The following is a 14,102-nucleotide window of genomic DNA, read 5'->3' as shown; positions in this document are numbered from 1 at the left end:
CCTCTTTCGTTTCCCCGCTTCACGCCTTCACCCGCGTCTCACCGCGGGTCGCTCCTAGCCGACGCATCCTCCACCGGTCCGGCCCCGCCCGCGCTCGCGTTCCTCCTCATCGGCTCGGCCGGATCGACGTCGACCGCCTCCTCCTCGCCGCTCTGTCCACGCTGGTGGGACTCGGGCAGAGTTTAGTTTCATGCAAAAATGGCAGAGCACGGGAATGCGATGCAACATTAACGACGTCTCCACGTGAAGGTAAACGAGACTACACTAGTTTCGGTTTTTCTTTCTGAATGTGAAACAGATCGGTTAACAGACGTAGCCCAACCCCAGAATGGCGAAGCGTCGGAAAGTCACGCCCGCCATTGTAGCCGAAGAAGAAAGAAGGACGCACGTGATCAACATAGATGGGTACTCAGGAACCAAGGAGCTGCTCAAGGCCGGCGACTGTACCACATCCGTCCCTTTCATGGTGGGAGATCATAACTGGGTCGTGAAGTATTACCCAAACGGCAACGATAAACCTGGTTACATATCTGTGTATCTGGTTCTTGATTCGTCTGGTGACGAGGGCGTGAAGGCCAAAGTCACCTTCAGCATCCTTGACAAGGGTGGAGAACCTGTGCCTTCTTACATCAAAGTGGCCCCAGAACATGTGTTTCCATTCAGCGGCTCAGATTGGGGTTTCGGTGATTTTATCAAGCATGAGGATTTGGAAGGTTCGGTGCATCTAGGAGGCGATAGTTTCAGAATCAAGTGTGATGTGGCCGTGAAGAAGATCCGTAGCGAAGAGACACATGCAAATCAGTTTGTTGTGGTTCCTCCAAGCAACTTGCATCGGCAGCTCGGTGACCTCTTGAAAAGCAAGGATGGAGCAGACGTGGCCTTTCGAGTTGGTGGCGAGATATTCTCGGCTCATAGGTCCGTGCTCGCCGCTCGTTCGCCGGTCTTCAAGGCGGAGCTCTTTGGTGCCATGAGGGAGAAATCCGGTGATCCAATTGAAATTGATGATATAGAAGCTGATGTGTTCAAGTCCTTGCTCCATTTCATCTACACGGACTCACTCCCTGAGACGACTCATGAAGGAACCGATGAAGGCGCAACGCAAGAAGATATAGCAACAGCTGGCCATCTACTTGTAGCGGCAGATAGGTACGACATTGCGAGGCTCAAGCTGATATGTGAGGAGATATTGTGCAATCACATTGACTCCAGCATGGTTGCAACTAGTTTGGTTTTGGCTGAGCAGCATAATTACCATGGACTCAAGGAGGCTTGCTTTGAGTTCCTTGCTTCTCCATCCAATTTGGAAGCGATGATCGCAAGTGATGGTTACCAACATCTAAAAACCAGTTGCCCGTCTCTTCTGCGAGAGCTGATTGCTAGACTCTTGCCTGTTGAGCTGACAGCAGCCAAGGATATTATCAGGGACATTTAGTACGCACTCACGTGTGTGGGTACTAATGATCGTATTATCAAGTAAGCTTAAAATCTACTCCCTCCGTTCCATAATACTTGTAGTTGTTTTAGTTCAATTTTAAACTAAAACCACGACAAATAAATATTTAGAACGGAGGGAGTATTTTGCTAGTTCCGGTGTATGCATGTATGGTTGCGTAGATGTGTAAGAATAAAAATGCTATTTTGTTTGAAATGTTCATACATATTGTGAAAATTATATGTGTATGCTGAATAAAATGCTGAAAATGTGATGTTGAAACTTTATAAACATGGTCCCAGTTTTGATCTGTGATGCCGGAAAATTATGCATGATGAGAAGGACACCATAATGAGAATTCCATAAATCGGAGGAGAGTTCTCTAAAATGGGAAGGACTGCATGTTGAGAAATAGCTAAACTGAAAGGATTACTGCACATGGACGTCCCTGATAGTTTGGGGGCGTCCAGCTAGGTGTGGCTATGTATTTCGTTTCCCTCATGTCTAGCAGGAAGCATGTTCCTACGGGCTGGACAACGTGGAGAAGACAAATTGTGATGTAAAGTGACAAACGTGATCGTGGTCGAGGACGAGGAGACGACATCGCTGAGTTTGATGTCACACACATGCTGTGAGGCAAACGGAGCAACTGGAATATAATTCTAGCAACTAGCTACTGGTACAATCCATATTCACCCTCTTCTCTTTTATATTTTTGGAGTTTTAAAAATTATGAAATAATTGTTGGATGTAATTCATGTTTTTTTGCGGGAAGATGTAACTCATGTCGTGTGCACATGCAAAAATTCGTAGAAAAATATGACTTATTTTGATGTGTACAGAAAAAAGATAATTTTCTATCATATTGAAATTGATGATATAGAAGCAGGTGTGTTCAAGTCCTTGCTCCATTTCATCTACACGGACTCGCTCCCTGAGACGACTCATGAAGGAACCGATGAAGGCGCAACGCAAGAAGATATAGCAACAGCTGGCCATCTACTTGTAGCGGCAGATAGGTACGACATTGCGAGGCTCAAGCTGATATGTGAGGAGATATTGTGTAATCACATCGATTCCGACATGGTTGCAACTAGCTTGGTTTTGGCTGAGCAGCATAATTACCATGGACTCAAGGAGGCTTGCTTCGAGTTCCTTGCTTCTCCGTCCAATTTGGAAGGGATGATCGCAAGCGATGGTTACAAACATCTAAAAAGGAGTTGCCCGTCTCTTCTCAAAGAGCTGGTTGCTAGGCTCTTGCCTGTTGAGCTGACAGCAGCCAAGGATATTATCAGGGACATTTAGTACTTACGTGTATGGGTACTAATGATCATATCATCAAGTAAGCCTAGAATCTGTTTTGCTGGTTCCCGTGTATGCCTGTATGGTTGCGTAATAATGTGTAAGAATAAAAATGCTATTTTTTTGAAATGTTCATATTGTGAAAAGTATATGTGTATGGTCGATAAAATGCTCAAAATGTGATGTTGAAACTTTACAAACATGGTCTCTGTTTTGATCTGTGATGCCGGAAAATTATGCATGATGAGAAGGATGCCATAATGTGATTTAAACACTCTTATATTTCTTTACGGTGGTAGTACAATAAACCAGAGCCCAGTTTAGTAAAATGGAAAAGACTGCATGCTGAGAAATAGCTAAATTGAGAGGGTTACTTTACAAATTTAAAGCATGAATCTTACTGCACATGGACGGCCCTGATAGTTTGGGGGTATCTAGTTTGGTGTGGTTATGCATTTCGTTTCTCTCATGTCTAGCAGCGTGCATGTTCCTACGGCAAGAGAATGTGGAGAAGATAAATAGTGATGCAAAGTCGAGGAGAGGACGTTGCTGAGTTCGATGTCACGCACATGCTGTGGGACTTGAGAAGAAGGGAAACAATTCTCGTCACATTATCGGTCCTGTGACTCGATCAATCATTTCTCCTACATCGCCTCTTTCTCTTTCTCCTCCTTTTCGGTACTGTTGAACATGCATATTAACACCCTCCATCACACAAGGTTGAGCCAAAATGTGTGTGATATGCCGATCATACATGAAGGCCCACGCCGACCCGTTTGTGAAGTGCTAGACTGAAATGGTGCTTGTCTGATGTGTAGCACATGGAACAATGTTGCCCTAGAACGTTCATTTGCATTGTGAGACCCCACATCACAAACGATCCTTTTTATGCCCACTTGCGATGTGTGGCACATTACACACGATTTGTAATTAATGACTGTGTCTGATGTGCTTGCACATTATATAAGTCAGGTGATCTCTGCAATCCTAACCATCTAACTCTTTGACACCCTCTCCCTCTCCCTCCCCTCTAAATGATATGGCACAATGTGCATGGGTGGAGCCGACGCCCTTATTCTCTTCCCAAGGTATTTACATGGGAGAAGGTCGAGTGATGGAGCAGCTCTCTCGGGAGGCAAGGAGGAGGTTGTCGCACCACGCGAGGACCCGAGACGAGAGGAGAGGGGAAGGAGGGTAGGTGATGCGACAATACGCTGGAGTGGACATGAGGAGGTGGCACCGAAATGTGTGCGGTTGGTATTGATGCAGGGAAAGCCCCCTTCTGCCGAGAGCAATTCCATGGTCCATGCAATGATCTCACATCCGGTGTCAGAACGAAGGAGAAGCTGGGCGAGATGGAGGACAACAATTTTTATTTTGTTTTAAAAAAATGGATTTTATTTTTCATCCGGACTCATTTGAGCTCGAGCTAAGAATAGCTATGTCCCCAGATAGTGCGCCTTGATTGTTCATGTGGCCTCAAATTTGTATCTGTTGCATAGTGTACAAAATATGTTCGAAAATTGGTTGGGCTTATTTCTCATGTCCCGGTTGGGGTGACAGCTCTGTGTTGGCCTGTTGGGTTCTTTGACTAACCAAAATAAATGTTTTTCCCTTTTGACAAAAAAAATTGTTCCTTTTTTTTGTGAGTTAAGATTTCTTCTCTCCTGTAGGTTATACTGTCTGCACTAGCAGTAGCAGGTGCCGGGCACAAGGACCTTGCATCAGCTTGAGACAATTTGGCAATATTTCAGCGCAAAGCTCTTTTTACCGGAGCCGGTAACTAGGCCATCTAGTACCACATTCGTATGTCTCTGTATTCAGCAACTCCCTTCTTGTATAGCAATTTTAAGAAGTCACATCAACTGCCATGCGAGTCCCATGAAATTTTCTCCCAGAATAAATTACTACCTTTTGTGAGAGAAGTACACGCAACATGCATGCTTGGGTCCCCAATTTTTTGACCTCTCTCCTCACCCAAAACCCATTCATTTTATTTCGCTTTGAAAATTTAGACGATTTATATCTTTTTAACCAAAACTCCATTTTTTTCAAATTTTATATATATTTGAAATTCTGGCAACTAGACCTTTAAAACAAGAGCAATATTGGATGGGTTTTGAACTTGTTTAAATTGTACTGTTTCGTAAATTTATTTGAAATAAATGAGATAAAATATCACATTATTTTCATTGGTATTAATATATCACTATTTTGCTAAATTTCAACATGTCACTTTTCTGAAATATTTCGTAATATTGAAGACCTTTAAAACAAATGTGGGAGCAACCAAATAGTCAAATTGCCGATGAAATAGCAGGCAGTAACTTTTGCTTTTTTTTTGCCAGAAACTTATGGGAGCTTTATTGACGAAGTAGCATGTAATTACAATCAGCCCTTAGGCTGTTAACTAGGAAAGGAGGGCAATCCTCAAGCCAGCACTCCAAAGCCAATAAGGCGCAAGCCTTCTTGGCACCCATATCGGCCAAAGTATTCACCTCTCTGGATACATGCCTAATTGAAAAAGATATAAAAGACGATGACTTCTTCCGAATTTCATCTAAGATAACAAAGGCCCAAGAAGAAGAGATCAATCGGGGCAGGGTAAATGTAAACTTTTGGAATGCTTTGCTTATCTGATACAGAGTACATGAGGGGATACATATAGTGCTGGCTAGACCAACTATCGCTAGGACGTGGAGCAGATCGTGCAACGATCGTGGGCAGAGGGAGTCTGCTGACTAACACCCCCCCCCCCCCCCCCCCCCGCAGTGTCAGCGGCGGGCTCGACGACGTTGAGACTGGCACAAATGGCGAAGAAGGGTGCGGACGGCAGGCCTTTGGTGAAGATGTCTGCAAACTGGGCGCTAGTAGGGACGTGCAGAACGCGAACGTCGCCAAGCGCCACCTTCTCGCGAACGAAATGGATGTCAATCTCGATTTGCTTGGTCTGGCGATGCTGAACGGGATTGCATGACATGTAGACAGCCGAGGCCTTCCCACATGATCTGCGAGTTATTGATTTCGGGCTACGACGAGGAGGAGGTGTCTGAGATCGTTGAGGAGGTTCTCCCTTCGGACGTTCCGGCCAGGGCAGGACTACATTCGGGGGAGAACACAGAGATGGTCCGGCGGGCCGTTCATCGGAGGACGGCGGCGTCGGCAATTAGGCCATGGAAGGGCCCCATCCCCATGGTATGTATGCCTAAACTCACCCCGTTCGATTTGGTTGGGCCGGAATCTTGGACTTTGGTCGTTGGGAGGAAGAAACGTGTCCGGGCGGCGGCCGGCCGGGCACCGGTAGCACCGGCGGAACCCACGCCGAAAATCCCGAGGATCGGGATTGGAACCGCCAGGGCTCTTCGTTTGAAATGTCTCCTGGGCGTGGACGGGCCAACGACAGCAGTTGGGCCGGCTTCGCCTCGGTATTTGGCCCAGTGCAACCCGCCGAAGTGTGGGCCGGAGTCTATATGGCCCTGACTGATCCGGTCGAGCCTGTTTTGGCTTTGATCGATCATCTATCAATCAAGGCCCACAAACTACCGAAGCACGCTTTAACTCTCGGGATCGGTCGCCATGTTTTGTTACGCCACCCTGAAGATCTTTCTTTCGTTCCTGTAAACATGACGGTTTAATAAAAAGCTTTGTGAGTTTGCCTAAACAAATCGATCGATCGAGGCACCAGCCGATCATAGTGATCGTTCTTGTGCCGAGACTGCTGCTAGGGTTCGGCGGAGTGTTGTGCCGGGATTCCCTATATGCAGTGGTAGAGCTTGCCTATAACGCCCTCGATGCGGCTATATCTCCCACGTGTCGAAGCACGACTTAGAGGCATAACCGCATTGAAAGCAATGTCGCAAGTGAGGTAATCTTCGCAAACAACCCATGTAATACATAAGGGAAAAGAGATGCATAGTTGGCTTACAATCGCCACTTCACACAATTACATGAATAAAGCATTACATCATCCAAATACAATTAAGGTCCGACTACGGAACCAAAATAAAAGAAGAACCCCAAAAGCGACACGGTCCCCGATCGACCCCAACTGGGCTCCACTACTGATCAACTAGAACGAAACAACACAAAGCGACAAGATCTTCATCGAGCTCCTCCTTGAGCTTGGTTGCGTCATCTGCACGGACTCATCGGCACCTGCAAGCTGGTTTCGGAAGTATCTGTGAGCCACAGGGACTCAGCAATCTCGCACCCTCGCGATCAAGACTATTTAAGCTTATGGGTAAGGTAAAAGGTATGAGGTGGAGCTGCAGCAAGCGACTAGCATATATGGTGGCTAACATATGCAAATGAGAGCGAGAAGAGAAGGCAAAGCACGGTCGATAAGAGAATGATCAAGAAGTGATCCTAGAACAACCTACGTCAAGCATAACTCCAACACCGTGTTCACTTCCCGGACTCCGCCGGAAAGAGACCATCACGGTAACACACGTTGTTATTCATTTTAATTAAGTTAAGGTTCAAGTTATCTACAACCGGACATTAACAAATTCCCATCTGCCCATAACCGCGGGCACGGCTTTCGAAAGTTCAAATCCCTGCAGGGGTGTCCCAACTTAGCCCATCACAAGCTCTCACGGTCAACGAAGGAATAGACCTCTTCCCGAGACATTCCGATCAAACTCGGTATCCCGGTACAACAAGACATTTCGACAGGGTAAAACTAAACCAGCAACACTGCCCGAATGTGCCGACAAATCCCGATAGGAGCTGCACATATCTCTTTCTCAGGGCACACCGGATCGTCCAAACTTCCAGTAGGCCAGCCCAGAGTTGCCCCTGGTGGCCACCGGCGGCTGACAAGTTGGGCCAACACTCAGAGGAGCACTGGCCCGGGGGGGTAAAATAATGATGACCCTCAGGAGCGCGACTCCCAAGGGAAAAGAAAAGGCTAGGTGGCAAATGGTAAAACCAATGTTGGGCATTGCTGGAAGAGCTTTACTTAAGGCGAACTGTCAAGGGGTTCCCATAATAGCCCAACCGCGTAAGGAACGCAAAATCCGGGAACATAACACCGATATGACGGAAACTAGGGCGGCAAGAGTGGAACAAAACACCAGGCATAAGGCCGAGCCTTCCACCCTTTACCAAGTATATAGATGCATTAATTAAATAAGAGATATTGTGATATCCCAACAAGTAAAACATGTTCCAACAAGGAACAACATCTCCATGTTCCAACCAGGAACAAACTTCAATCTTCACCTGCAACTAACAACGCTATAAGAGGGGCTGAGCAAAGCGGTAACATAGCCAAACAACGGTTTGCTAGGAGAAGGTGGGTTAGAGGCTTGGTTCAACAATATAGGAGGCATGATAAGAAAGTGGTAGGTATCGCAGCATAGGCATGGCAAAAGAGTGAGCATCTAGCGAGCAAAGATAGAAGTGATTTCGAGGGTATGATCATTTTGCCTGAGATCCCGCAAGGAATAAGAACGAGTCCATGAAGAAGACAAACGGACGCAGACGAACGGTTCCTCACAAACGCGACGTTATCGAAGCCAACCTGAAGAAGCAACACCGGAAAAGAGCAAACAACCTAGTAAACAACCACCACATAGACATGGCATGATGCGCAAACAAGAATGATGCATGTCCGGTTTAAAGAGGGCATGGCATGGCAAAGTGCAACAAACAACACTACAAGTTAAGTGGAGCTCAATATGCAACGAGTTGCATATTGACGGAACACCACATGAATTATTTAGTTCTCTCTCGTTTAGGTACTCAACAATATTAAATGTTGTTAGCATGGCAAGAGAGTGAAGCAAAGTAAAACTACCTATCTAGTCAAGTTTAAATGAGGCCGGAAGCAACGAACAACAAATCCAGATAATCCTCATATGAATATATTAGGTTTGGTACTGTTCTGCCCTAAACATTATTTTAGAGTTGTTAAACATTCAAGATGAGTACACAATGTTAACCTAGGCAAAATTCTACCCCATTTACATATAAAGTTTATTAAAATCTGAGTTACGGTTATTTAGTTATGAATTAAATCATTTTTAGCATGGCATAGGAGCAAATTTAATCAAACATCATTTTAAACATTTTAAACATGGATGAAAAAGACATATTATGAAACTAGATGAAAAACTAAGCATATTTCATATTACGTTTGTTTTAATCCGATGCACGGTTTGTGAGCTATTATATGCATGAACATGAGGGTCTTTTCTGCAAAACCACCGTCTGAGGAATAATAGCTAAATTTGTAGCAGCAGGAAAAAAAATAGGACGGGCTGCATTGGGTTGAACTGAGCTGCTCACCACGGCACTTGGGCTGGCTCGGTGATGGACTAGGACGGGAGAAGGCGCAGCTGGGCCTGCAGGCGCGCGACCCACGACGAGCAGCGAGGGGAGAAGGCGGCCCAGGAAAAGCGGTAGAGGTGGGGGTTCTTCGCGCGGGAGAGCTGGACCTGGCGCTCTCGTGGCCCACGCGCGGTTCGGCGATGGAGTCAACGGACACAGCTAGCGGGACTTGGAGTTGCGCGCGTTCCAGGAAGTCAAGGGGCGGCGGCGCTGGTGCTTCCGGCGACAAAAACGACGGGACGACCACCGGATGCGAGGCGAGATCGTCGGGGACCGATTCCCGGCAGTGGGCGGCGGATCTGGATGAAGAGGAGCTGGGCCTTGGCGTGCGGGCGACGCTGGAATGGAGCAGAGCTTGGGGCGGCTTGGAGCTCCCGGCGACGATGGTGAGCGTGTGAAGGCGGCCGGGCCGTGGATGAAGGCCAACTCCACAGCCGCGGGTCCAAGGAGGCACGGCTCCGGCGGGCAGGGGCCGGAGACGAGGCAGGACGGGCGGCTTCCATGGCCTCCTGTTCGAACATGCAGAGCACGAGAGAGGGATGAGACAGGGTAAGAAGCAGGGAAAGAAGGAGGTAGCGCGAGGGGATTTGGCTCGGGCGTCGGTGGTGTGCTCTAGCGAGCTGGCCGGTGCTCGGGCGGCTACAGGAGAGGAGCGGCGGGCAGAGGAGCTCGGGCTCCTGCAGGACTTGGGCGGCAATGGTGGTTGGACAGGAGGGGGAAACGAGGAGAAAGGTGGAGGCTAATTTGGATCCCGATGGGGAGAGTGGCGACGGCGTGGGGATGGATGGGACATCTCCTAGGTTTTAGGGTTTGGTCTCAAATTAGACAAGGGGTGGACTATAAATATACATCACGGATTAGATTAGGGGCTATCTCGACCCTACGATCGTAATCGGACAATCGCGAATAAAATAGCTAGGAAGTCCAAATAAGAAAACGGTGACGTTTTGTAGACGTTTGGGGATGATCCGGACACAACGGTGGCGACACCCCGGGTTGGGTCCGGGACAACTTTCGGACGCGCGCGAGGGGGGTCGCAGGCTGACGAGAGAGGTTAGGTTGGACCTGGCGGTAGGTAGTGGGCTGTGTAGACGGTCTCGAGCTGAGAGAAGAGAAGAGAGGGAGGCCCGGCGACTGTTTCCGGAGACCGAAAACGTCCGACGTTAGACCGGCTACTATTGCCGCTATATTTTAACGGTTGGGCTATCAAACGGACTCCGAATGCGATGAAACTTGGCAGGCGGTCTACTGACAATAAAAAAACACCGCACATCAACTTTCATCCCATTCCGAGAATATTTTCCGGCCACTTATAAAATAATATTTCGGACGTGCCGCGGGCGCGTGCAAGTGTGTCTGGGCTCAGAACGGACAGCGGAGAGAACGGGGGAACCCGGACGAATGCAAGTTTTGAAAACATGATGATGCAATGCACATGATGACATGATAAGATGCAACACGCAAGCAAAAGACATGACAACGACAGCGAAAAACTGACGGACACCTGGCACATCGGTCTCGGGGCGTTACAACACTCCACCACTACGAGAGGATCTCGTCCTGAGATCTAGAATGGCACCGGAGGGAAAAACGGAAGAGAAAGAGAAGAGGTAAAACTAAGTTGCTTCTTTGACAAACGAGTGAGACCAAGGAACCTTGAAAAGGTTAAGCCATTTCGAGAAAAAGAATAATGGAGATGAAAAATTTGAAAACACTTCGTTATAAAAGAGGGACAAAGAACATTGCAAAAAACCTTGAGGTTGAAGGGCAAGATGTATATTGAAACCACTCCGGTTAAAACAAGATAGAGAAGGATTAAGAATGATATAATTTGGACAGCACTCTGCCTGTAAATGGAAGGAATTGAACTTGACAAGATGAGAGTATACTTGAAAAGAGGACACAACACTCCGGTTAAAAGGATAGGCATGAAAAGAACATGATCTTTGACAAAACGAGATGATGGGTTGAAAAGAGCAACATCACAATGCCTCCGGATGAAAGAATCAAAGGTAGATCATCGGAACAAAAGAACGGAGAAGAAAATGATAACTCCTACCACAAATGAACTTGGAAAGCATCCTTAGGAGAGGGGTCGAACGGAGTTGTTGGAAATCCAACAACGAAAAGAATAAGCTTGATATGGTCTTATGGAATACATCTCAAATTATGAGGTGACAACCTGCCAATCACGGGAAAAGAATTGGATTGATAAGAACAAGGAGACGAGAAAAATATTTCCACCGGGAGGGTAAAGAAGATCTAGGGTCCTTTATAAACACCATGGATAGCAACAAACCTTAGGGAAGGCTTTAGGTGAAGTATAACCCCAAGATAACTCCAATGATGAGATTAATGGATTTGAAATACCTCATTCTTAACAATATGTGAATCATGAAGCATGAAGTCAAATTATCAATAATGACATAATACCACCTCCAATGATACGGAAGAAAGAATTGAACTCCGGATTGCAAGATGAAGCAAACTTGAGGTCCTCTAAAAAGAATCTCGATGAACACTTCGAGAAGGAAGTAAATCCTTGATGAACCATCATGTAGAGCCTCCATGGAGAACTCTGGTAATAAAAGGATGATAAAAGGAAGTGAAGTTGAAAACACAAGGTGAAACCTTGTAATGATTTAGATGGATCTTCGTGATAATTAGAGCTTGGAACTCCGGGAAAGAAGGATGAGCACTTGAACCCAAGAATTTAATCATCATGAACAAACTCTGGAAGAAAAGATTAACATAAGGATGAAATAAGAGTAAGAATTATGTTATGTGTATCCTTCACCAATTTAAATTGATGACAAGCAACGGATTTGGCATACCACTTATTCTCGTAGAAAGATTAAGATAGATATGGCGCAAGCTTGAGAAAGTCTTCAACGATCCACCGGTAGAATTTGGAAAGCACGAATGCATAGATATGATACACGAAGGAAGAAAACTCTTGAATGAACCACCGTAAGAATTAAAAATGAACAAAGAAAAGATAAGGAAGACACCGGGAAGAATTAGCAAATGAATGAAGATGCTTGAGAGAATTTAGACCCATGAGAACGAAGAGATCACGAGACGATTAGAGATCTCTTGAACGATGCACTGGTATGATTGGAGAATGATAACTGAAAGCTGAGAATTAATAAATCTTCTGAAATGATGGGCTCCGGAGAAACAAACTAGAAAGACTCCTGAATTACTCCGGCTTGGTGAAAAGAATTCTCACAATCGAAGGCAATTATGAGAGGAAGGCAACAAGCTAGAATCACGAATCTTCACGAGAACAGATATGATTGAAGAGAAAATTATTCCTTGGTCTTTAAATGTTGAGAATGATGACGAGAAACACCACCATGAATTATTTAGACACTCCGAAATGACGAATGGAAGGTTGAGCCAACGATGAAAAGAATTTTGAAAGATCTTGGAGAAAGACATTTGACTGATGGTAAATCATTCTTACGTCAAACTTCGAAAAGAATTTGAGAATACCTCCGAGAAAATAGAAGAGTCAGGTAAGATCCTGGAAAAGACCTGTGGGTTAGGGCCCACTCAAGAGAAACACCATAGAACAATTCAAAAGAGAGAAAGCACCGGTTGAATTAAATGACTTGAATGAGATACCAATCTCGAAAGAGCTTGAACGAATGCAGAGTGGAAACACGAATCTTCGAGATATCTTGAGCACTCCGGAACAATTAAATAGCGAGAAGTGAATGAATATGAGGTGCACCGGCATGAGAAGGTATTTGAAACGAGGAGAAAGATATGATCAATAACGCTTGAATTTAAACCACCGGAAAAGAAAAATGAGTGAAGGTTAACGAACTTGAAGCTCCGTTAGTATCTTCATGAGCATCACCGGATAAAGGAATGGAGAGGCTTCCCATCAATAAAATGGATACTTGAATAAGAAATCTGGGTCCTTGAAGAAACAGGGAGGGTGGGCGGGAAAAAAAACAAAGGCAACTTGAAGACGGATGTAACAAACACCATTGAGAAGAACTGGTAATTGATCTTGCTGATGTTGAAATGATCGGATCCACTTGAAGAGAAACACGCCGGTTGAAAAGGATTGACATGACAAACTCAATGATCGAGAAGGATTAGTATTCACATAGGAATATGAGAACACCATTTAGGAAAGGTATGGAATCAACATTTGACATTGAAGCAACTCAAATACCACAACTCAAAACAAAAACAAAGGATTGGCTTGCAAAATAAGCCGGAACAAACATATGATAGAGATTTTGCCCGAAGTTTTCGTGGTGGGGCCTACACGGGCTTGATCGTACAGCACCATCATGTACAAGGCAGTGCACATGACATACGAAGCGTCCCCGAGTTGGCATAGCCAAGGACTCTTTAAGACACAACGAGACCACTGTAAAACCAACCGTGAATAGGCGGACCACTAGACGTCGAACCCCAATTTTATATCATACATCTGTCGGGAAGATATCCTAAGAGCTACTTGAATTCCCACCTATGAAACTCCCGAACCTTTCCGGTTAAGCAATCAGGTGTTGGGGAAACAGGGGAAGCATAATATCTCACCCAAAACTAGCAAATCCTACATCCAGCTCTATCCATCCTTCAACACATAACCAAGAAACCTTCGGAAACCATCTACCTCAACCTTCGAAAAGCATCTGTTATACAAGTTATGGCAATACTCCTGAACTCCCGCCCAGTACTGGGTGGCGTCGAGGTTATCTCACCAACGAACTGCATAAAAGAGATTTTCGATGTCGGCATACTAAACTCAGGTATTCCAGAACTGCAACGATAAAATTATGACGACAACACCTCAGAGCTCAACTCCCCGGGACACTGCCACAAAACCCCTGACAGGAGGCACCAAGACAATGTTCTCGTCACAAAACCATCAGATACCCGCGTGATCCTAAAAAAAGATTTAGTGAAATTTGAGAAGAGAAGAGTCAAAACTCTACGTCAGGATGCCTTACCAGAGCGATGAGGAGACTGGGAAGTAAAAAGAATTCCTAAACTCTCCGATATATAA

At 45.7% G+C, this 14,102-nt stretch overlaps 1 protein-coding gene across 2 annotated transcripts; it reads left to right on the top strand.

The window, feature by feature from the left end:
- The first annotated feature begins 328 nt into the window (after positions 1–328).
- LOC125506756 (BTB/POZ and MATH domain-containing protein 3-like) lies at positions 329–2,842 on the top strand. 2 transcript variants are annotated; one of them, XM_087522612.1, is made up of 2 exons: positions 329–1,319; positions 2,653–2,842. In XM_087522612.1, the coding sequence occupies exons 1-2, from the start codon at positions 329–331 to the stop codon at positions 2,703–2,705; spliced, it is 1,044 nt and encodes a 347-aa protein (XP_087378738.1). In that variant the 3' UTR covers positions 2,706–2,842. The 2 variants fall into 2 exon arrangements, with proteins under 2 accessions (XP_087378738.1, XP_087378737.1); XM_087522611.1 differs by lacking the exon at positions 2,653–2,842 and having other exon boundaries at positions 329–1,432.
- Positions 2,843–14,102: the final 11,260 nt, after the last annotated feature.

The sequence above is a fragment of the Triticum urartu genome, chromosome 5A (genome assembly GCF_056163025.1).
Source record: "Triticum urartu cultivar PI428250 chromosome 5A, HENAU_Tu73, whole genome shotgun sequence".
Classification (NCBI taxonomy): domain Eukaryota; kingdom Viridiplantae; phylum Streptophyta; class Magnoliopsida; order Poales; family Poaceae; genus Triticum; species Triticum urartu.
Note: the sequence above shows the minus strand (reverse complement) of the source record. Positions and strands in the feature narration are given on the sequence as shown.

Excerpts from the sequence above, each read along its gene's own strand:
- LOC125506756 (XM_087522611.1), top strand. The coding sequence starts at position 329 with ATGGCGAAGCGTCGGAAAGTCACGCCCGCCATTGTAGCCGAAGAAGAA.